The sequence below is a fragment of the Engystomops pustulosus genome, chromosome 6 (genome assembly GCF_040894005.1).
Source record: "Engystomops pustulosus chromosome 6, aEngPut4.maternal, whole genome shotgun sequence".
Taxonomy (NCBI): Eukaryota; Metazoa; Chordata; class Amphibia; order Anura; family Leptodactylidae; genus Engystomops; species Engystomops pustulosus.
The window spans coordinates 105,477,756-105,503,759 of NC_092416.1; the positions used below are offsets into that span (position 1 = coordinate 105,477,756).

Genomic DNA, 26,004 nt, shown 5'->3' on the forward strand with positions numbered 1-26,004 from the left:
CAGGCTGCCTGGCACCCGCTCTTGGACAGCAGTAGTACAGGAGACCCTCAGTTACCTTTGCTGTGAGAATGCAATCTCGCTTTCAGCTCTCCAGGTAGGGCCTCTCCTACTGCTTCTGGCCTGCAGACTAAATCAGGCCCTAACGAGGCCTGTGACCCGCTCCTGTGGGCAATTCACAAACCCAGGACCGAAGCCCGGGTGGAGTAGGAGTCCCACTACCAGCCTACCCCTACTCCATAATAAGCAGGCCCAGTACGGACATTACAAATGTGTCTGTGTTAGCTAGGCCAAAACAGACAAAACAGACTATTCCTGCTTATCATGCCTGTATTAACCCTTGGGTTACTGCAGACAAACCCAGGGCTTTTACCACATGTATTTCATCTGCCTGTAGGACAGATAGCGGTTTTCCCACACAATACCTCTTACTTTCTCACATACCCTCCCCCTCAGTTCAGACCCACCGGGGCGAACTCCTGACATTAAGCAATGCGTTCGGGACAAGGCATCCGCATTGCCCTGTAGTTTCCCGGCTCTGTGCTCCACCGTAAAGCTGAAATTTTGGAGGGACAAGAACCACCTAGTGACCCTGGCATTCTTCTCCTTAGTTCTACTCATCCACGTGAGAGGAGAGTGGTCAGTTATGAGACAGAACTGTCGTCCCAGCAAGTAGTACCGTAGGGACTCCAATGCCCACTTTATCGCCAGACATTCCTTCTCTACGATACTGTAATTTTTCTCTGCTGGCGTGAGCTTCCTGCTCAGGTAGGTAATGGGGTGTTCTTCTCCATTCACCTCCTGAGACAGGACCGCTCCCAGCCCTACATCTGACGCATCCGTCTGCACAATAAACTCTCTCTTGAAGTTTGGCGTAATGAGGATGGGAGATCCACACAACGCAGACTTCAAGGCCTGAAAAGCACCTTCTGCTTGTTTATTCCATTGCACCATGACAGGCCTTTTACCCTTCAGCAGGTCTGTTAAGGGAGCGGACACGGTGGCAAAGTTCGGTATAAACCTTCTGTAGTACCCAACAATGCCCAGGAACGCCCTGACTTGTTTTGTGCTCACTGGTTGAGGCCAACCCTGTATAGCGTCAATCTTGTTGACCTGAGGTTTAATTATACCTCGACCGATCACATACCCCAAATAGTGTGTTTCCTCCATTCCCAGCGCACACTTCTTGGGGTTTGCGGTCAGGCCCGCTGCCCTTAGAGAGTTTACTATGGCCTGTACCTTGGCCAAGTGACTCTCCCAGGCTGTAGATGATGATATCATCCAGATAGGCTGAGGCGTATCTCCTATGTGGCTTTAACACTATGTCCATTAACCGTTGAAAGGTAGCGGGGGCCACATGAAGCCCAAACGGTAACACAACATAGTGAAAAAGGCCCTCAGGGGTAACAAAGGCGGTCTTTTCCTTAGCCCTATCTGTCAGGGGTACCTGCCAATATCCTTTAGTTAGATCCAATGTGGTGAAGTACCGAGCTTTCCCTAGTCTCTCAATAAGCTCGTCCAACCGAGGCATGGGATAGGCATCAAACTTAGACACCTCATTCAATTTTCTAAAATCGTTGCAAAATCGCAACGTCCCATCCGGTTTGGGAATTAGAACAATTGGACTGGCCCACTCACTTTTGGACTCCTCAATAACCCCTAGTTTCAGCATCTTCTGAACTTCTTCTGATATGGCTTGTCTACGAGCTTCAGGGACTCGGCACGGCCTTAATCTTACCTTTACCCCTGGCTCAGTGACAATATCATGTTTAATTACAGATGTGTAGCCTGGCAACTCTGAGAACACATCTGTATTTCTTGCTACAAACTCTCGAGCCTCTCGCTGTTGCTCTTTGGTTAGGGTATCGGCTATTCGCACTTCTGCCTCCGGCACAGGCTTACCTGCAGCCTGTGAGGGTATTGCAGGAGGTGGACTAGCCAGAACCATCTCTGTATGCAGACTCTCTCTGTCTTTCCAGGCCTTTAACAGATTTACATGATAAGTCTGCTCGGGTTTTCTCCGTCCGGGCTGACGTATCCTGTAGTTCACCTCTCCTATTTTCTCTATAACCTCATACGGTCCTTGCCATTTAGCGAGAAACTTACTTTCTACAGTGGGGACTAGCACCAACACACGATCACCGGGATTAAAGGTCCTTACTTTTGCTGACCTGTTATAAACCCGGCTTTGAGTCCTTTGTGCCTCCTCCATATGCTCTTTGACAATGGGCATGACAGCCGCCACCCTGTCCTGCATATCTGAGATATGGTCTATTACACTTTTGTGGGGGGTGGGCTCTTGTTCCCATGTCTCCTTGGCTATGTCTAGGAGACCCCTGGGATGTCTGCCATACACTAACTCAAACGGCGAGAACCCAGTAGAGGCTTGTGGGACCTCTCGAATGGTGAACATTAAATATGGCAACAGTACATCCCAGTCCTTCCCATCCTTGTTTACCACCTTTTTTAGCATACTTTTTAAAGTTTTGTTAAACCGTTCTACCAATCCATCCGTCTGAGGATGGTACACAGAGGTGCGTAACTGTTTAATATTAAAGAGCCGACATAGCTCCTTGGTGACTTTTGACATAAAAGGAGTCCCCTGATCTGTGAGGATCTCCTTGGGAAGTCCCACCCGGCAGAACATGGCAAACAACTCTTTAGCAATTAGTTTCGCTGAGGTGTGCCGTAGTGGGATGGCCTCAGGATATCGGGTAGCATAGTCCATGACTACCAGGATATGCTGATGCCCCCGAGCGGATTTAACCAAAGGACCAACCAAATCCATGGCGACCCTTTCAAAGGGTACCTCAATAATGGGCAGAGGTACCAACGGACTTCGAAAGTGTACCATGGGAGCATGCAATTGACAATCAGGGCAAGTTTCACAATACCTTTTTACCCTATCATACACTCCTGGCCAATAAAAACGCTGCAAGATGCGTTCCAGAGATTTTGTGGCACCTAGGTGCCCTCCCATCACATGCTTATGTGCAAGGTCCAACACCATCTGACGATATGGCTGAGGCACCATTAACTGCTCCCGGGTTTCACCGTGGACCTTATCAATGCGGTACAATAACTCCTGATTTACCACCACACGAGGGAACAACTTATCCGCACCTGGGTGCTGAGGTACACCATTAATCTCTACCACATTTTCTCTGGCGCGGACCAGAGTGGGGTCCTGGAGTTGTGCAGTAACAAAGTTGTCACAGGATACTTCCAAATCCGACAACTGCGGTCCTGTCACTACCTCCTCAGTTTCGCCTGCCATAACATCTAGGGGAAACATTACACTTCCATCTTCTGTGGCGGTCACCCCTACTGCAGGAACTCCAGAGTCTGGGTCATCAGGCTCGGGTTCAGAGATCTGACTAGACAACACAGGAGAACAACCCCCCAACTCTTGGTTTCCCCGCCATAGAGTCCAGAACATGGGGAAGTCCCGTCCCAAGATAAGGTCATGGGGCAAGTTCTTGACAACCGCGGCCTCATGTAGTGTCTCTCCACAAGAGGTCTGGAAGTTAATAACTGTGGTGGGGTAGTCCTTTACGTCCCCATGGATGCACAGGACACCAATTGTGCGCCCTGTGACTGTCTTGGGGTCTATGAGGGACCCATTAATCAAGGTCACCCGACTGCCTGAATCCAGCAGGGCCAACGCTGGATGCCCTGCCACAGTCACCCGGCACAGGTGGCGCTCATCAGCGGAGTCGGGGCTAGTAGCTGTGTAGACAGGGGCAGCATAGAGAGAAACCCTTCTGGCGGAACTGCAGTCCATGGGCTCTGAGGAATTGGGGCAATGGGCTGCAATATGACCTGGCTCATGGCAGGTCCAACAGGTGGGAGCCTCCCCCCTCCTCCTCCCCTGGGGTACATCCCGGACATTGGGAGTTATCTTGCCTCGGGAAAATGTGGGTGACATGCCCTTCCGTGCCTTAGGGCCCGTCTGGGTATAAGGGGCTTTCTTTGTTAGGGCCTGAGTGGCAAAAAACCTATCCACCAACCCCACCAGCGCCTCGGCATCAGACGGGTCCCCGTGTCCCACCCATTGTTGGATCTCACCCGGCAAGGCCCTCAGGAAGCAGTCCAAAGGTAGGGCCTTTCCTACTGCTTCTGGCCTGCAGACTAAATCAGGCCCTAACGAGGCCTGTGACCCGCACCTGTGGGCAATTCACAAACCCAGGACCGAAGCCCGGGTGGAGTAGGAGTCCCACTACCAGCCTACCCCTACTCCATAATAAGCAGGCCCAGTACGGACATTACAAATGTGTCTGTGTTAGCTAGGTCAAAACAAACAAAACAGACTATTCCTGCTTATCATGTCTGCATTAACCCTTGGGTTACTGCAGACAAACCCAGGGCTTTTACCACATGTATTTCATCTGCCTGTAGGACAGATAGCGGTTTTCCCACACAATACCTCTTACTTTCTCACAACGTATTCTCCATTTTTGGTGGAATTGAACATGTCCAAATACCGCCTAATGGTCACAGAGAATTATTAAGAAAAGAGGCGCGCTGGATTATGAGAACTAATGCTATGGGCACCTTGGGATTAAATGACAAGAATGACATGGCGGTCTTCCTGTAAGCTTTAGGAAAATGCCCCTTGTCCCCTATTATGTAGCGTTATCTATCTGTATCTAGATGGATATGATGTTCTCTAAATATGCCGATTTGATAGCAGTAATTGTATCTATCTGCCAGTCTTTAATGTGAAAAAGTGTCGTTTTGCTTTATCCCCCTCCAAAAAAGTGTTTATTCTGCTATACCCCCCCCACACACACAGAAAGTACGATGGTTTAATGTATTGAGAACGGTCCATACCTTTTCTGAATGTTTTTATCCGTAAATTTTTCTTGTCTGAACAATGTCCTGACACGCTGTAAAGCAAATGCACTTCCGCTATTCTCAATAGCGTTCAGGTTGCTAGGTTAAAAGGGTAGTGACGTCTCGCCGACGGCTTTAAGAGCTAGGTGAGGATGCCGTACTACAGAGGCTAGAGAAAGCGACAGACGGTGCAAAACGGCTGTCGCCTTTTGCTTAAACCCCCTGCTCCTACTTCTACCCCGCTTTGGCTTATATGTCGGACTTATTTTATCGATGAATTGAAGTAAAGAAGATACCTTTTACTGGTGAGTGCCGTGCTTTTTCTTTATTACTTTTGCTTGTCTAGCATTCCAATAGTAAAAATGCACTTCACAGCTTCCTGCAGTCTGTTACAGTCACAGACAATGGGCCACATTTACTTAGAAAGTCAGAAACTTCACTTAAAAGTGCTCTTTATAATGCACCAGAAATCATAAATGTGGTGCATGAATGTGTCCCCGCACTGGTCCGATTTCATCAACTTTTTGTGGTGCACCTTTCGGATAGGGGGTGTGTCACAATTTCCATTTTAAATACAGCGCTCGGTCAAAATCAGTCAGACTGACGGCACACCCCCTAATTTGTGTGTCACATGGAGGCTAGTGCAGCTGCACCACAAAAGGGTCGGGTGTGCAGACACTTCTTAAATACTTGTGCAACCCGTTTTAGCCTAGTCTTATTAAATATGCCCCAATATGACAATAAGAGTTGGAAAGGTTTCCAGCTGTCAGATACTGATTGATGCATCCAAAATATATGGCACAATGATCAGTGCCAAGATGAAAGCTCCCATTTGCTTCTGTCATTTTACACAGCCTCTTTGAGCAGACCTCTGCACAAGAAATGGGCAATGTGCATACAGTGGGCAGCTACTATAGAGCGTAATGGCAAATAAAAGCAGATGCAAAATTAAGTATTTTAGGGAGGTGCTGTCTTCTGGAGATGTTTCACTGTTTGTGTACTTGGCTGAACTGATAAGGTTTGTTCATGTGGTACCAGGAGTAATTCTGTCTTCACTGCCCAGAGCTGAGGTCACAAGCAGTAAGCGTCCGCCCCCTTCAGGAAAAGCGGAGTGCATTTTACAGAGAGGAATGATGGATAGGAAAAGATGTATCTGAGCCCAGGAATAAGCCAGAAGCATGATACAGGTATTGTTGGATTTGTTATCAAAGGCTCTCTCCAGTGCAATCAAACTAACTTTTGTCCAGTAACTTTACAGTTACACTTTAACTCTGTTCGGCCAGCTATTTTATGCACAAAGTTGGAAATGATGGGAGTGGAGAGAGGTCTTTTTAAATGGATTAGGGATAATATGAACCTTTGATCTCAGTATGTATGCATGGGAGGTCAGATTTCTGAAACTGTGGTCTGCAGTATCGTTGCCCCTCAACGGACAGTTTTACCTCAGTTCTTATTTTCATTGTACTCGTATGATTTTACTTATGATTCAGAAAACTGTCATTTGCACCATTTTTCTGATGATATGGTGGTGACGAGAAATGTTGCGAGTGACGTAGGGAAGAATTATGAAAGTGTAATTGAGGCCTTTGTGGCATGGAGGGCAAAAAAAAATTAATTTTAAATGTAAATAAGACAAAGGAGATGAATATGGGTTACCGCAAATTATGATCATTTCATGTCTGCAATAAATAACTCTGTATGTTTTATGATACTATGATAGCTGGATCTATTTTTTGTGTGGCATGTTTTGGATCGGGAATGTGGGGTCCAGAGACATTAATAGGATGGATAAAGTGATTAATAGGGTCAGTGGAGTAATTGGGCGTAAGCTGAAATATTTTAGTCATGTTGTAGAAAGTTGAATTAAGATGAAATTTAAAAGTATAATAAGTAATTCTGATCACCCCCTATTTGCGTTACTCATGGCTAGGAAAAGTCATTTTAGTGCAAGATTTATTAAGATGAAGATCTGTTAAGAACGCTGTAGAAGATCCTTTATACCTTTTCTAACTGAATTTTATAACAAAGAACTTGCCGGTGTCTGCTGATTCTGGGTAGATGTGGGTTTGTGTGCTTATTGTTTTATATAGTGTAAATAGTACAATATGTGATGTATATTGGGTTGGGGTGATGTTTAAATGTAATATATATATATATAACCCACATCTGAAAAAAGTATGCACAGAGAAAACAGGAAGGCAGATGTATGAGGGTCTCCCCAGCTCTACATCCACTACTCGGTAAAACCATTTTGTTCATTTGTACCTTTATTTATTTTTTTGTGGACACTCCTGTGATTGTTACCCAACACTAAATTACTATTGTATACTTGAGTGCCCTTTTCAGTTGGTTATTGTGCCTCATTCATTGTCTTGCCGTGTTTGCATGTACATGTACTATTGTCACACTTGTACTATTGGTATTATACAATTGACTTTCCAACGCTGGGGAGTATTACAGCATTGTCACCCTCTTGGATAGGGTTTTTTAATTGTTTTTAGATTCACATTTATTCTAATAAAATTTGTTATATATTTTCACCCTCATACATCTGCCTTCCTGTTTTCTCTGTGAATAGTACAATATGTGTTTGTGTTACGCTACATTCACATGATGTACGACCGCCGTACCGTAGTACGGCGGGCATACATCGGCGCTGTGGAGAGGAGCAGGGGATGAGCGCTGCTCACCCCCGTCCCTCTCCAAAGGGAGATACAGCGCACGGCGCCGTATCACGGGAAAAGATAGGACATGTCCTATCTTTTCCCGGGCTACGGAGCGGTACGGTGCCGCACGTGTGCTGCACCGTACCGCTCCCGTACAGGGCCGTGAGCCCATAGAAATGTATGGGGGACGTATATCGGCCGTACATACGTCGGCCGTATATACGTCCCCCATACATGTGTGTGAATGTAGCCTTATATTGTTATTTGTTTTTGTTTCTTGTGTGTTTCACCACTAAAGGGTCTTATAATTTCCTATTTGAGGGATTAATAAAGTATCTATCTATCAATCTATCTATCTATCACAGATGGACAAGGACTCAAAACATAAAACCAATGTGACCCTGAAGTTTATTAAAGAAAATAAATGTGATATTCTTGAATGGAAAAGTTAGCAACTGTTCTCAGGCCAAGTACAAATTGGAATATAAATTTCACTAAACTTTAGGCAGAAAGGCCAACAAACAAACCGAGCTCTCGGGCACACTTGTGCCTACGCAACTTGGCATACGAAGCCGGCCGTGCGAAGTTGCACAGGCGCGAGTGTGCCTGAGAGCTCGGTGTGAAAAGTGCATAAATTGTAAAAAAAAAATGAATTATACATTTCTTTGTATATTCAAATTTGATATATCTCTGTATATAATGATCATTACATATATATCAGTGCAACATATTTTAAATAATGTGACATTTTACATCATTGTGGTGTGTATAATAGTACATAAGGTGTGAATAGGTGTTTAAAATGCCTGTTTTGGGTCAGGGCGCACCTCCATATGTTTTTACAGCACACTCTGTCCGGAGACAGTCTCAGCGCCATGTTTGTAAAGGGCAACACTATACAGTGTTAAAAATGTATATTCTTATGTATTGCTCCATATTCTTTTAAAGGGGAAATATATGGTACAAAGATAACACCAAGTGCATACCAAAAATATGATTTGTAGGTTGTTATTTAGCAACAAAGTCCTAAGGTGGAGTTTATTTTAAACTAGCAGGTGCGGCATGACGGAACACGCCACGCTCGAGGCTCCGCCCCTCCCCCTTCGGCTGCACGTGGGATATCTGAGGCTGGTCCGATACAGCTCTGTGGCATGTCCTGACCCTCGGCCGGATTGGAGCAGAGCGGATTTACCCTCTTCCAGACCCTGGGAAGTTCTGCTGCCTCATGCAGAGGCCACGGGCCGGTGTTGGCGCGGGAGAGCATGAGTGGTTCTGGTGGTCCCTGAGGTGAAGCGGAGGTTAGCGGGGACGGCGATACCACACGGCCATGACAGAGGTTTCTTTGGGAGAAGGTGGGTTTTTTTTCTTCAAAGTGGCTGCAGTGACCAGGCCTGGCGCAGGGAGATGAGTGGTCGTCTTGCCCTGGCAGGAGGACGAGGATACATCACTGGACATATTGCTGAGCTTGGAACACCTGGGCAGCTAAGTATACCTCTCCATTGTACCTCTGTCGAGCACAAGTCATTGAAATTGGAACTCTTTGCCCATTAAGGGCCGTATAAAGATATTGCAAGAGAAATGTAAAATCAAACTACCTTTGTCTATTGTCCGTATGTGGACAGTATTTGTGGTTAGACTATGTATCAATGCTGTACCACAAAAAAATCCATCTATTTTTTGAGACATACCCATATACCGGATTTATCTCCACCGTCTGTGGATATTATTTGTGGTGGGACTGTGCATCAACGCTACACCGCAAAAATCTATTCTATATCTAACCGATGTCATAGTTATATATTGGTTCTAATTCTTCTTTTTCTTTTTTGATATTGTATCTTTGAAATATACCTATACACTGGACTTACCTTCTCCATCTATGGATACTATTTGTGGTGGGACCATGTGCAACATCCCCCCACCGGGGCCTAGCCTTTTCTCGGGGCCTGGAGTCAGCCGGGGCCCGCAGTACCTGAGTGGCTGGCGGTTGCGGCCTAGGCACGCTATTGTCACGGTGCTTGGTATGGGGAACCGGAGGGCTGTCCTACAGCCTGGCAGGTCTCCAGCAGGGTGGTGTTGGCAAGAAATGATGAGGGAGAGGCTGCGATAGCGGATCTCCCTGGGGCAACCCTTTGGTCTCTAGAGGATGAGTCTCTGTGTAGTGGACAGGGTGCCTGTGATGATGGCAGCTGTAGTAGCAGGGACCAGACGGAGGCAGAGGTTGAACAGAAACACTTACAGTTCTTTATTGGAACCAACAGGAACATCAGCAACGTGCCTTTAACAAGATGGTGGAGTACTGGAGAGGTATTTGGAGGGAGCCACAGGATGTAGATCACCAGCCTGGATGCAATGGCAGGCTGGGAGGCAGCTGTGTCCTAATAGGATGCTTCAGCTTTATCCTGGATATCTTCAGGTATCACCCTTGAAGGTAGGATGATACCCCTTTCCTCACTACCTAGCTATTAGCTCCACTTCAGGCAGGGGCTAGGCTCTTCCTGCTCTGGTCTGGTCTGGTGCTAGCTGTACAGACTCCGAAGAGTCTGTACTGGAGAGACTCCAGTCTGCTTCTGAGCTACTGCTCAGCTAACTGCTCTCTAGAATATTCTTGGCCAGGGGTTTTATTATCTCCCCTTGGTCAGGTGGTGGCTGCTCCTCCAATTACCTCTCAGCTCACAGAGACAGGATGTAACACAGATCATTGGATAATAGCATCTTGCATCATACAAAATACTTAACTTCTGCCTTGCCAGGCAGGATTCACCACTGCAATATCCCCTATGTCCTATAAGGACCATGTAGTGTGATGTGATTACATGCAGGTGGGACGTATTCGCAAACACTCCCTCGCCATTGCATCGGCGAGGGTGTTGCACATGTATCAACGCTATGCCAAAAAAAAAAAAAATATTGTTATATTGGTCCTAGTTCTCCTATGTGTGGTGTGGGGAATAGCTCAGGTAGATGCCTGGTAGTAGTAGTGCAGGAAGCAGGGACACATGCAGAGTTAAAGTCCAAATAAAGTGTTTTATTCACACTTCAAAAACAACACAAATTCAGCCTTGGTTTTGGCACATATAAAGCAACAAAATAAACCCTGCCCAGCTAGGCACTGCCTAATACAATTTCAGATCCTAGCTATACGGGTACCAGGCTGCCTGGCACACGCTCTTGGCCAGCAGTAGTACAGGAGGCACTCAGTTACCTTTGCTATGTGAACTCAGTCTTAGCCTTCAGCTCTCCAGGTAGTGCCTCTCCTACTGCTTCTGGCCTGCAGATCATATCAGGCTCTAACAAGGCCTGGGAACCACCTGTGGGCTATACAAAAGCCCAGGACCGAAGCCCGAGTGGAGTAGGAGTCCCACTACCAGCCTACCCCTACTCCATAATAAGCAGGCCCAGTACGGACATTACCAATGTGTCCAACTATTCCTGGTTACTATATGTCTGCATTAACCCTTGGGTTACTGCAGACAAATCCAGGTCTTTTACCACCTGCATTTTATCTGCCTATAAGACAGATAGTGGTTTTCCCACACAACACCTCTTACTTTCTCACAGTGGATACTGTGTGTGGCAAATTTGTGCATCAAAACCACACCACAAAAAGGCTAAGACTGTGATTTGAACAATATCTCATAATCCAGTAAAATGATGTTGATGTGGGATCAGGAATCAAGTTATCTGAAATACTGTTTAAGGCTGTAGGGAAAAGAAGCGTGTGGGGACAGATCCCTTTTGTGGGAGACGAGTGTCTATTTTTGAGCTAATATGGATCCAAGTTTTACCTGATTATTTACTCTTTTGCTGTGTCTATCCCTTAGCTAATGTAGACCTTTGTTGAATTTATTTTATATTGTACTTGTACTTGTGGATGAGCCCAGCTAGGGGGTGGCTAGGTAGTGGAAAGATATTGACGGGGTGAAAAAGGGAAAGAAAAAAGAAAAAATATGCCACCTAAGTGTAGCTCAAGAAAGTCCATGGGTGCTAGTTCCCCTAAGGACAGAGATAAGAACTTGTCTACATTAGAGAAATATCTAAAAACTCCCCCAAATGAGAGCAATAAAACCCCTAAAGATACTAAGGCGGGAACTAGGTTCACTGCTCTGCAAACCGATAATGATGATGAGAGAGATCCTAGTCCGGCAATATGGGAGTAAATCCTGTCTGCCGTTAAAAAAAAACAGCTTGACAATTGAAGGTATACCGGATCAGATAACACAGACTAGAAATGACATACGTCTCATAAGAGAAGACTTCGGTCAAATCCAGGAACGTCTAAGAGAACAGGAGGATAGAATTACCAAGCTTGAGAAAATAACTGAATCTAATAAAAATGAAAAAAAACAGGAAAAGATCTCTGACATAGAAGATAGCTCCAGAAGGGCCAACATTAGGTTGGTTAGCTTTCCAGAATTGAACAGAAGAACACTGTTCAGTTTATTTACTCTTGGCTTATGGAAACCCTCGGAAAAGATCTTTTCCCGCAGGGATTGATGTGTTTGAGAGAGCTCATCGCCTTATTGGTTGTAAACCGATTCCTGGTTCCTACCCTCGTACTATTTTGGTAAAAGTGTTATCCTCTAGAGATAGAGACTTGATCCTTTGGGAACTTCGCAGAAGGAAGGATGTCCTATACAATAATGTTAAAATATAAGCCTATGCCGATTTTTCCGCTAATACAATGCAATAAAAGAAAAGTTTTTTTAAATTTGAAAAAGAGGCTGGAGCAGCATGAACTCCAAGACTCCGGGTGATCTATCAGGATAAAACTATATTTTCTTACCTCCCCGGAGGAGGGATTTTGTTGGGTGGAGTCTAAAGACTATAAATTATTTTTTCGATGAATCAGTGTGGAGCCTTGGAGGGGGGTTAGGGTTGGGGGTTGGAGATTGCTTGGAGGTAAGAGTGGCGCTAGTATCTCTGCACACAGGAGTTCGGGAGGGAAGGGGGTTCTGCCAAGGTGGGATGTCGTCGTCCCCCCCCCTTTTCTTTTCTCCCTAGGTTGTCTGATTGATCCTACCTACTGCAGTATGGCAGTATATGGGGAGTTTGCACACCATCTATTACAATAGATAGCCTAAAACATCATAGCCTCGGATCTTTGTGTGACCTGAGGCTGTCATGGCAATGGATCGCTGCTCCCCAAAGACGTCACGAGGAGCTACGATCGGAGCCCGGCTCTTTAATGCCGCCTACAGCTTTGCCGGCGGCAATAAAAGGGTTAACACCTGCGATCGGTGCTAGCTAGGGTGTTAGTGACGGGTGTTTGCTTCATTGTGAAGCAAGCTCCCGGCAAGTAAGAAGAGGGCTCAGCCCGTGAGCCCTCTTCTTACTTCCCCATGCACAATAAAACATACAGGTACGTCTTATTGCGCTATGGGGTTAAAGGGGTTGGCCACTTTCAGTAAATAATTGATATTATTTGTGGAATGAAAAGTGATACAATTTTTCAATCTACTTTCTGTATCAATTCCTCACGGTTTTCTAGACCTCTGCTTGCTGTCCTTGTATAGAAAGCTTCTCTATTTACTTCCAGCGGATATAATCTGTCCATGGTGTGTGATAGACATCCATGTGCTCGAGCCGTTATTATCACTGAGAGTAATAGGAGTTGTGTGGTAATAACGGCTCTTGCACCTGACTGTACATCACATCACCATGGACATATTGGGGCACATTTATTTACCCGGTCCCTGCGTGATCCCCGATTCAGACTGTCCGACAATTATGCGCTCGATATCCTGCATGTCTCGCTTCCCCGATCCCTGAGTTCACCTTCTTCTTCCTGGTGTATGTACGTGCATGGCTTGCAACAAAATTTTTAAGTAAAATCCCGTGATGTGTCTGAATCCGTCGGACAGACCCCCCCCCGCCGATTTGTTTAAAAGTTTTCCTATTTAACTTTAATGTGAAGTTTCTTTTTTTTTGCCAAACGCCAAGACCAAAATCAAGACCTAGGGAGTCTATAAGGAATGCAAAAGCAGTCATTGTAAATTTGGTACAGTGTGGACAGCCTTATATAGCCACTGTTTTTCTTAGATGCTTGCATTCTTTGATTGTTTGCTAAGCCTAATATTCTGCTGCTAGAAACTCTTGTTTCTGCAATAGTATATATCTCTGATTGCTGAATACATTTTTTCACCCATGTACTTTGTCAATTCAGTCTCACTTTCTGCAATGGTATATATCTGTTAATTACCTTAGCATTGCATGTGTCTGTTTCTTTCTCTAACATTTGAAACTTTTCTGTCCTAACTGATTTAATGTGCATCTTTCTCAATGAGTTTGTTTTTCTCTGTTTAGAACTTGATCCACATCTGTTAAAGGGGTATTCTCGTCCATGTATTCACATTCAATTTTATTAATCTGCCATATATATGTCACTGGTGCCCCTGCGACCCATGTCCCGGGTTGCAGGCGCACCCATGTACCTCTGTGTGCCAAAGTGTCTGTACTCACCTGTCCTAGCTCCCGCGGCGATTCCCATAATGACCGCGCTCCGGCGCGCGTGCTCCCGTGTCCTAGGGCGACTCCAATTCCGTTCTGCCTATCTTGACCTTCTGCCTGTCCCTGACCATGAGTTTGCCTCACGATTCTGCACTACTCCTTGGCCCCCACCGCGGGCAAAGTCATAAAACAAGTGGTAAAACCGTGTACCAATTAGACTCCGGTCCCAGGTGTCGACTTACGTCATTGCACGCCGTGGTACAGAGGATCTGATCGTGACAATATACACATTTCTTTTTTGTATATTAAATGTCCGGGATTTACTGCATATCCCACAGCCGTCCTGTGGTAATGAACCTTGAATCCTGGTGGTCAGGTAGGACCCAATACTGCATGTCTGGCCATTGCTGCCAAAATGTGAGGTGGTCGTATCCGAGGACGTTTCTAAGGGACAACATGGCTACATTTATGAGAAATGTCTTCACACAGGAATATTTTTTTTAATAACATCCAATTGAAGAAATGTTTACATATGGCAGATGAATTAAATTAAATGTGAATGTCAAGATGGGAATACCCCTTTAAGTCTCCTAGATTAATTGTTTTACAAGCTAAATGAAGGTCTGGTCTCTTGTCTTCTCTGGGTAAACATTTAGTGGTAGTATTGCTTGCATTCTTAGATGCTTGAATTCTTGCTTAGCATAATATTCTGCTATAATATTCTCACAAGTATGCTGCTGCAGTTATACACTGCGGTGTAATAATCTTGTGACATGTGATGCTACAGTTATACAATGCAGTATAATATTCTGACAAGTATGCTGCTGCAGTATAAGTATGCTGCTGTAGTATAATATTCTGCCAAGTATGCTGCTGCAGTTTTACATTGCAGTATAATATTCTGCCAAGTATGCTGCTTCAGTTGTATATTGCAGTATGATATTCTGTCAAGTATGCTGCTGCAGAGAAAAAATAACAAGTATGTTTGTCTAAAAATGTTTTCCATTTTCTCTCTGTTTGCTTTGGTTGTTTTAATTACCTACCATCCATCAATTCCACCTATACCAACTATCCACATCAATGCTTCACTTTGCCACTCACCTTTGTCCACCACTCACACACTGTATACTTTATTACCATACTATTTTCTATTGTGAAGCAATAAATAACTTCTTATAAATCTCTGAAGCATTTTTTGTCTTTTCTCTTTCTCCTTCTGCTTGCTGCAGGGGACATCTCTCCTAATCCAGGTCTACCTTCTGCTTATTTTAACAGTTTACACAGAAAGCCTGCTAACCTTATCAAGATTCATTGTTCTCTATTTACTCCTCCTCTATTCATAACTCCTTTTGAACGTGCCCTATGGAATGCCAGCTTTGCAGACAATAAACTAGAATCTGTTCATGACCTCTTTCTTTCTAAGCTTTTTGACCTGCTGGCCATTACTGAAACATGAATAATAATAATTCTTTATTTATATAGCGCACACAGATTACTCATCACTACACATAACTTGCCAAATCAGTCCCAGCAGGGTGATTCTTCTGCATTGCCTTATGGTGGCTTACATTTTTCTTACTGCTCCAGATCTGAGAAAAGTCAGGGAGGAGGAGTAGGCATACTACTTTGTCACAGTTGCCCCCGTGATCCATGTCACAGATCGCAGGCACATCTTTGCCCCTCTCCGTGGTGCTTCCCCGGGGCCCTCTATGAACTTAGCTCCCCATAACCCATGATATTTTTTTCTTTCCAGAAAGTCATCCAGGCCCCTCTTGAACATGTACATAGAGTCCACCATAACAACCTCCTGAGGCAGTCCAGGAGTCCAAGTCCAACCTTTAAGAATTGAAATTAATGTTTTATCCCCATAATAACCCATGATATTTTTTTCTCTCCAGAAAGTCATCCAGGCCCCTCTTGAACATGTACATAGAGTCCACCATAACAACCTCCTGAGGCAGAGAGTTCCATAGTCTCACTGCTCTTACAGTAAAGAACAATTGTCTATGTTGATGGTAGAAACGCCTCTCCTCTAGGTGTAGAAGATGTGCCCTTTTCCAGGTCACACTCCTAGGTATAAAAAGATCTTTGGAGAGATCCTTGTAAGCTCTGTGCAGCTCTGCAGAATCTGTGCGCGTTATATAAATAAAGGAATTATTATTATTATTATTATTATTATTATTATTATTATAATCATTGTTATACTACCTGTTCAGGTATTTTTACATTGTAATGAGGTCTCCCCTCTGTCTTTTTTCTAAACTAAATAATCCCAAATTTTGTAATCCATCATTGTATTCTAGTCCCCCCATTCCCCTAATAATCTTGGTTGCCCTCCTCTGCACCCGTTCCAGTTCTACTATGTCCTTTTTATACACTGGTGCCCAAAACTGTATACAATATTCCATGTGTGGTCAGACCAGGAATTTGTATAAGGGCAAGACTATGGGGGATATTTATCAGGACCTCTGCGCACCGCCAGTGGCGCAGAGGCCCTGAAATAATTGCAAATGCTAGCTTATTGCTAGCTTTTGCGATTATTTTTCTCAATCCGCCACCTTCACGCCAGTGGGGCGTGAAGGGGGGGTGCGGCCGGCCAAGCGGGGGGCGCGGCCGGACTGGAGTGGGCCGGCGCGGGGCGTTACTGTCCCCGCGCCTGCGCACTCGGTGCTGCCGGCGACTTTTCATACGTGAAAAGTCGCCGGCTGCGCTTTTTTCTACGCCAGGCCCTGCCTGGCGTAGGAAAAACGCTGCGCAGCTGGCAGCCTGATACATGAAGAGGCAGAAGCCTCATCATGAATCGGGCTGCGAATTTGCAGCGGCGGGGCTATCATACGCTGGCGCACAAGCGCCAGCGTATGATAAATATCCCCCTATGTCTTTATCATGAGAATCAATTCCTCTCTTGATACATCCCATGATTTTATTTGCTTTAGCAGCAGCCTCCTGGCTCTGGTCACCAAAATTAAGTTTACCATCCACCAATACCCCCAAGTCCTTATCAGCTCCAAGTAATTGACTGTTTGACACTATATGACAAATGTATTGACCCACATTTATCGAAAATGGTGAAAACTGCACTATGTGTAGTTTGCCTGTGAAGCGTGTGGGGTGCGCCATATTAATGAATTGTGCTGCACGGTTCTTCATGAATCTGGAGCCTTTTGCACTGCCCTGTAAGGTTTTTTTTGCTGTAGAATTGTGGTGCAGACACAATTGTGGCGCACATCGGATAGAATTGTGGCGCATGTTCATACTTGGCACTTACACGCCCCTTTTGATGCACATTTTTTCTGTCGGACACAGTGCAGCTGGGACACAAAACTGTCACAGACACTTTATAGTCTAGTTTATATTGTCTAGTTTGCACATTCTTTTTAGTGCAAAGTCAGAGAGATAACTGGTACACTTTAATAAATGTGTCCAAATATCTCTTATAAATGAAAACTGGAGAACACAACAATGTTTATGGGAACACAGTGTTATCAAAATTAATTGTAATATAGATCATCATTAGACATGCTGGCCTGGTTATTTAAAATTGCAATAGCTAAGTACATTACTGGAATATGACAAAATTTTGCAGCCTTATTAGATTATATACAGTACCTGTAGAGGAAAATGCAAATATTACACCTTGCTAATTTCCGTAAGGAATGGGGTTTCCCTCTGTTTTAGTAGCACCGGAGTTCTCCGTATGCATCCTGACACATATAAAGGATTTCTGTTAAATTTAACTTTTAAAAGGGCAAACTCCTCCCTTTTATCTTTTATCCCTTGTGGCTTAGAAAAATTTGGGGCACATGTGACTTTTGGGGTGAATTTTAATCTTCCTTTTTGTGACCTAATTTAATCATGCACCAGTATTCGTATACTGTATGTGCAAATGCACATATTACAACTTGCTAAATTCTGTAAGGGTTATTTTTTTCAAAATGGGATTACTTGTGGGTGGTAGCACTAGAGCCAAATGATGCTGACACATGACCAAAAAACGAGATGCATTGTCCTTTTAAGCCCTTTGTGAAAGTGCAAATTTTAGTGTTAAATAAATATATCCTCCTTAATGCCGAAGCCACTTTACACCTTACTGACACGACCCATTTCTTCAAATCTACCCTGTGTCATAATTGGTTATAACTTTGGAATGCTTCAACATATCAAAGTGATTATGAAATTGTTTTCTTGGGACACTTTATACTTCATGTTAGTTGAAAAATTTTGCTGGTATGTTTTGCGTTGACTTATGGAAAACAGATATTTGGTGTAAATTTGGAAAAATTCTCAATTTTCGAAATTCAAAATGTTCTACTTTTTCAACACATAGTCGTAAAAGCAAAAGTACTTAATAACTAGCATTAACCAAATGTCTGCTTTATCTTGACATGGTTTTTAATGCATTCTCTCATTTTTGTAGGAGGTTATGGGGCTCATAAAAATTAAAAAAAAAGCAAAATCATGCTATTGAGAGACCTGCTCAGATTTCAAGTCACTTTGAGAGGTCTAAATAATAGTAAAACCACATAAATTACCCCATTATAAAAACTACACCCCTCAACGTAAGTAAACAAACTTTTATGAAGTCTGTTAAGCCTTTAACCCCTTCCCGACATTTGATGTAGTTTTACTGCATGGCGGGACGTGTGTTCACACAACATGCAGTAATACTACGTCATGCTTCTGGCGCCGGTTCCTTAACGGAGCCAGCGCCAGAAGCTGTGGTGTCGGCTATATATTATAGCCGACACCTGCCTCTAACAACCGCGATTGGAGATTTCTCATTTTTCATAAAATCCTTTCACAAAAATGTTTCAAAAAGTGATCAAAAAAGTTATGTGCGCCAAAATGGCATCACTGAAAAGGACAACTCAACACATAAAAAAATAAGACCTAATTTAGCTCTTTCAACCAAAAAATATTAAAGTTATATCTCCGAAAAACGGCGATGCAAAAAACAAATGAGATTTTCTTTATATTCCTTTTTTCCAGTAAAATTGTAAAAACATATATTAAAACTATATAAATGAGCTATCACCGTAATCGTAGTGATCTATAGAATAAAGATAATATAGTTTTTTTAGTGTACGGTGTTCGGTGTTGGGGTTCGACCCCAAAAAGATACAAAAAAAAGAAAACCAAAATTGACAATTTTATTTTCCTCCATACATTAAAGAGTTAATAAAATCTCATCAAAAAGCTATAGACCCACTAAAATGAAGTATTTGTAAAGTGCATCTCGTGTTGCAAAAAATAAGCCCTTATATGTCCAAATTGCCAAAAAAATAAAGATTGTATAGCCAATAAAAAGTGACAATGCATAAACTGCTCTGAATGGCGCAGCTTCCTACAATGCCCTGGTGTCAGCAGGTTACCACCACATATGGGGTATCGTTATACTCTGGAGAGATTGGGTATCAAACTTTGTGGAGCGTTTTGGTATTTTATCCACTGAGAATTTGTGCATTTTATGTAAAACACATTTTTAGCCAAAAAAAAATTTAATTTCGAAATTGCATTCGATTTTGTTTTAACCCCTGTAAAACAATTAAAGGGTTAACAAACTTCATAAAAGTTGTTTTACTTACGTTGAGGGGTGTAGTTTCTATAATGGGGTAATTTATGGGATTTTACTTTTATTTAGGCTCAAAGTGACTTGAAAGCTGAGCAATAGCAGTATTTTGTGTTTTCTTATGAAAATGTGAAAAATTGCACCTGATGTTTAAAGCCCCATAACAAATGAGAGTATAAAAAACCACGGAGGCATAAAGTAGATATTCGGTGAATGTTAGTTATTACGCTTTTTGCTGTTATGACTATGTGTAGAAAAAGTAGAACATTTTGAATTTCGAAAATTGAGAATTTTCCCAAATTTTCACCAAATATCTGATTTTCACATAAATAAATGCAAAACATGCCACCAACATTTTTTAACTAACATGCAGTACAATGTGTCACGAGAAAACAGTTTCAAAATCACTTGGATATGTTAAAGTGTTCCTAAGTTATAACCACTTATAGTGACGCGTGTCAGATTTGAAAAAATGGGCTGTGTCAGGAAGGTGAAAAGTGACTTTGGCGTTAAGGGGTTAACTGTTTTACAGGGGTTAAAACAAAATCATGTACAATTTAGAAATTTCTATTTTTTTGGGCTAAATGAATGTGTTTTTCAAAAACTTTACACATTCTGAGTGGATAAAATACTAAAATACTCCACAAAGTTTGATATCCAAACTCTCCCGAGCATAGTGCTGTTAAATTGCTGTATAGGTACACGGCTGGGCATCCAACGGAAGCTGCGCCATTCAGAGCAGATTTGCTTTGGCACTTTTTATTGGCTATGCAATCTTTATTTTTTTGTCAATTTCGACAAATAAGGGCTAATTTTCTGTGACATGAGTTTACTTTACAAATACTTAATTGTAGCAGGTCATTAGCTTATTGATGAGATTTTATTAACTCTTGAATGTATGACAGGAAAAAAAACGCCAATTTTGTTCTCCTTTCTTTTTGGATTTTTTGGGGGTTGTACACTAAAAATACTATAACTTTATTTTACGCCTCTGTTGTCTTACCTGTCCGTAAGGGCGTGTGACATCATAGTGTGTACATGCCTGCATGGCGGTGCCAGGAAGTGAAGAAGTTGGTGCCGCGGGAAGAAAAACCTGATGGTAACTATAGAGTTGGGGTTTTTTTTGTAAGGGGCATATTCATTAATGGGAGGGGCTCTGCAGTGTCCATTTTAAAACAGGCTCTTCAGTGGATATTTCATTAGTGACGGGGGCAGTTGGAGTTTTGATTAAAAAGTAGCATCTGCACCCCCCCCCCCCAGGCTTATACCTGAGTCAATAAGTTTTTCCTTGTTTTGTGGTTAATTTGGGTGCCTTTATTTGTACCAGGGTTTGCAAGAAAAAGTCATCCACATCATCAGTGCGTCTTCTCATTCATTAAGTCTTTTTATTGTTATAGCTTTAAAATAAAATAATAACTAGGTGTTTTTGCGGCGGTGAACTAGCGTCTTCTTCAGGCTTCACAATAATAAAAGCTATTAATATCTGACCAAGTTCAAAGAGTAACATTTATTTGGGTTTCCCATTTAGGAAAGTATGTCAATTTATTTGTACCTGGGAATATACAGTATGTATATTTTTTTTCCTTATAGTGAAAAGGCCAAAGACAAGAGGGCAATATAGATGTGTTTGAAGAAATAGAAAAAGGAGTGTTATAGTGTCCCCTTTTCAGTGGTCCCCTTCTTATTAAGAAACCTGAGAAAATAGAACTGTAGCCCCTCCATAAGGGGCATTTTAGACTGGGAACATATTAGAAGGGGGCAGGGAGCATGTGTGACCGACTTCTCTATTAATTTTGTGAACCATAGGTACCCCAATTGATTATTACCTCTAAAAACAGTATATAACTCTTTGTCCGTGGGGGGCATCTTTCTATAATTAGCCTCAGCAGAGGGATAGGTTCACCACTGGGTAGAGGGTTCCATAGTCTCATTGCTCTTAAAGTAAAGAATCCCTGTCTACGGCAATGGTAGAGCTGCCTCTCCTCAAGGCATAGAGTATGCTTGTCCTGGCCACAGGCCTAGGTATAAAGAGATCTTTGGCAAGATCCTTGCACTGCCCAGTCAAATGTACAATGTAATGAGGTCTCCGCTCAGCCGTCTTTTTCCTAAAATGAATAACCCCAAGTTTTGTAATCTGTCATTGTATTCAAGACCCCCTATTTCCTTAATAATCTTTGTAGTTCTCCTTTGCTCCTGTTCCAGTTCTACAATGTCCTCTTTACACACTGGTGCCCAAAAACACTACGCAATATTCCAAATCTCAATAGTCTCAAATTATGTAAAAAAAACAAAGTTATCAAGAATAATTTTCTCTCTATAATCCTGTAACACCTCATCACTAACTTTTTGTTTTAACAACTTAAATGCCTTATATTTCTTGTTTATGGCCTTACCGTACTAGTTAACCACATTTTTTTTTTTGTTTTTTTATGCTTTTTTCCCATCTGGTATGTGTTTTCACAGGACCTTTTTATAATATGTGTGAAAATGTCCCATTTTTTGTGTGCTTTTGTTTTTTACAATTCTTATTTTGTGAATACATTTCAATATATGTAAAAGGATAACATTGGATGTCCTATTGACATTAAGTGATGCCTGTGTCAGTCTTATTTCCTACACACTCATGCAGCTTCCTCACCTCTCCCCACTTCTTGTCATGTGCATTGAGCAGGCATGGAAGAAGGGGAAAATGATGTGGACCTGAGGGAGAATGCGTGAGGAGGCTAAGACACAAGCAAACAGTCTAAAGTTGCCCCTTCCCTGGACTCACCACACACTGCTGGAGGGAGCCAGGTATCGTAAATCAATCTATTATAAACTACTGAAATGATTCAGAATGCTATCAAAGGCTTAAACTCACATTCCTAGTGAGAGTTTCACTTTTAAAACTCTTTCACATGGCTAGGTTTGGTAAAAAAAAATTCTGGCCTGGGCTGATCTGACATGCTGCATTCAGTTACTCCATAATTGGAACTGGGCTAGTAGGACCAAACTTCACTACCCTTATGATCTCATTAAATTCATCTGATCTAGTATGGGGGCTGTTTAAAGAAAATTGTGGTTACCTACTGTTGCAAACCCACCTGTCAGGCACTCCCATCTGAATGCTTTTCGTCTGGTAGAACATTGAATCTAATGCTGTTAAAGGAGTGCAGCAGTGGACGCTTGGGCATGCCTGCCTCTGTAAATAAACAGGCGGATGGATACCAGTGATGGGGGGCAGTGTGGGGCAACAAGAGCGCTAGAAGAGGTAAGGATAAGGTTCTTTTTATTTTGATTTATTTTCTTTAAAGCCTGGACAACCACTTTAAAGCACCAAAAACTTGCACATGAAAACATAAAAAATATATATTTTTGTACATAGAAACAATTAGTAAATGAGAACAATATCTTAAAACTAAATTGATATTAAATACCTGAATTGTAGAAATTTCCGCAGCATTTATAGAGAGTACTGGTAAACCTTCTAACTTATGCTCTCCTTCATAAGGATACTTGATTTTCTGTAAAATATACATAACCCATTTATATAATTATACAACATGACACTTAGATAATCTATTAAACAAAAATATAATTAGATTTTGTGTTATAAATGGTTTTAATATGCATTTGTCTTTACTAAAAAGGATTGTTTTGCATACTTGTTATACTCCCCAATGCATCAAAAGCGATTGTGAATGAGACAGTGGTCTCAGAGTGTGAGGAGGCTGAAACTTTGTGGGTTGAAATTTAAAGCCAAGAGAGCTTTGAGAAAATTATTTTTGGAGTAATATATAGACCCCCAAACATCTCTGAGGAAAAAGAGGGTCAGCCATATAAAAAGATGGAGCGGGCTGCACAGGAGGGGACCGTAGTGATAATGGGAAACTTTAACTTTCCAAATATAAATTGGGGTCAGGGCTCTTCTTCATCTGTGAAGGGGAGACATTTTATAAACTTTCTGCAGGATAACTTTATGGTGCAGCTTGTAGAAGATCTCAAAGAGGTGACGCATTATTGGACCTTGTGTTTTCTAACAATGAGATTGTCCAAAATGTCAATGTCCGGGAACCGCTTGGGAACAGCGATCATAATATAATTATTTTCCTCTTAAACTGTAAAAAGCAGAAACAGGTGGGAAAATCGAAAACTTTGAATTTTAAGAAGGCTATTTTCCAGAAATTCAGGGCTGCACTACAGGATATAGACTGGGATCAGATACTGTCACATGATGATACTAATGTTAATTGGGAGAAATTCAAATCTATCCTGGGTCATTATACTTCTACATTTATTCCAATAGGTAACAAGTATAGATGGGCTAGATTACACCCTGCGTGGCTTACAGCTACAGTTAAAAGGGCAATTAATGAGAAAAAGAGGGCATTTAAAAAATATAAATCTGACGGGTCACCTAAGGTTTTCAATACTTACAAAAAACTTACCAAAATCTGTAAAAAGGAAATCAAATCAGCCAAAATACAAAATCAAAGACAGGTGGCTAAAGATAGCAAAACAAATCCCAAGAAATGTTTTAAGTATATCAATGCAAAAAAAAAAATGGGTCAGAGCAGGTTGGACCCCTTTATTCTGAAAATGGGGCATCGGTGACTGGAGACCAAGAAAAGGCAGAGATACTTAATAGTTATTTTAGCTCTGTTTATACGATAGGAGAAAGAACTTCTGACGTGGGTGGTGCCAGTGTGGGTCATGCACCCTGTAATATACTAGACTGGCTGAATGTAGACATGATCCAATCTAAGCTTCATAAAATCAATGTGTACAAGGCTCCTGGACCAGATGGGTTACACCCCAGAGTTCTTAAAGAACTCAGTTCTGTTACTGCTGACTGGCGCAAGGCAAATGTGGTGCCAATATATAAAAAGGGCTCTAGAACTTTGCCAGGCAATTACAGGCCTGTAAGCTTAACTTCCAATGTGGGGAAATTATTGGAAGGGTTAGTAAAAGACTACATACTGGAGTATGTAGAGTACATACTGGAGTATACTGGAGTATACTACATCAAATAGTATAATAAGTGACAGCAAGTATGGGTTTACTAAGAATAGAAGTTGTCAAACTAACCTGATCTGCTTCTATGAAGAGGTGAGCAGGGGCCTGGATGGAGGAGCAGCCGTGGATATTGTGTTTTTGGACTTTGCAAAGGCATTTGAAACTGTCCCTCATAGACGCCTGATGGGTAAAATTAGGGCTATTGGTTTGGCAGAAATCATTTGCAATTGGATTGAAAACTGGCTGAAGGATCGTATCCAGAGAGTTGTGGTCAATGATTCCTACTCAGAGTGGTGTACCCCAGGGTTCTGTTCTTGGCCCACAACTATTTAATATATTTATTTATGATATAGAGGTAGGAATTAATAGCACTGTGTCTATTTTTGCAGATGACACCAAACTGTGTAGTGTATGTAATACAGTCTATGGAGGATGTTCATAGGCTGCAGGGTGACTTGGGCAAACTGAATGTTTGTTCATTCACTTGGCAAATGAGGTTTAATGTGGAGTTATGTAAATCCAAAGGCAAAATATGTCCTTGGGGGAGTAAATCTGGGAGAGTCCCTTGTTGAGAAGGACCTGGGGGTAATAGTAGATAATAAATTGAATAACAGCATGCAATGTCAATCAGCTGCCTCTAAAGCCAGTAGGATCTTGTCATGTATCAAAAGTGGTATGGACTCGTGATAGGGATGTAATATTACCACTGTACAAGGCATTGGTTCGGCCTCACCTGGAATATGCTGTCCAGTTCTGGGAACTGGTCCATAAAAAGGATGCCCTGGAGCTGGAGAGGGTTCAACATAGAGCCACAAAAATGATAAGGGGTATGGAGGGTCTTAGTTATGAGGAAAGATTAAAACAACTAGATTTATTTAGTCTGGAAAAGAGACGACTACGAGGGGACAGATTAATTTATTTAAATATATCAATGGTCCATACAAAAAATATGGTGGTAAGTTGTTTCAGATTAACTCAAATCAAAAGACGAGGGGGCACTCCTCCGTTTGGAGAAATCAAGGTTTAATCAACAGAGCTTTTTTACTATGAGAACTGTCAATCTGTGGAATAGCCTGCCTCAGGCGCTGGTCACAAGAGGGACAGCAGAGAGCTTCAAGAAGGGTCTAGATGCCTTTTTACACCTAAATAACATTGATGGTTATGTTATATAGAATTGTTTCCCCTAAATCCCTTCCTCATCCAATCCCTTCCCTTCCTTGGTTGAACTTGATGGATAAGTGTCTTTTTTCAACCGTATAAACTAAGAAAGTTTGCTTGTGCGCCACCATATGATAAAGTTCCCACCACTCCTGTGCCACTGGATACATCTGGAGGCCCTGGCTGCTCCACAGCACAATCCAACAACTCATTTATTTTGTTTTATCCTGCCACCAGTACTCCACCCCATTTGGCCCAGGTGTTTTTAATCCTCAGGAGACTGTATATACTTGCTCTCAGTCAGTCTTTGGGACCACATGGAATGGTGCGCAC

General features: G+C 42.4%; 1 protein-coding gene across 1 annotated transcript in view; it reads right to left on the minus strand.

Moving 5' to 3' along the window:
• Positions 1–26,004, minus strand: part of IL11 (interleukin 11) — a 234,760-nt gene that overhangs the window by 125,278 nt on the left and 83,478 nt on the right. The window contains exon 3 of the mRNA XM_072113513.1: positions 22,935–23,021. Coding sequence (XP_071969614.1) covers positions 22,935–23,021 — 87 coding nt within the window. The remainder of the gene's footprint in view (positions 1–22,934; positions 23,022–26,004) is intronic.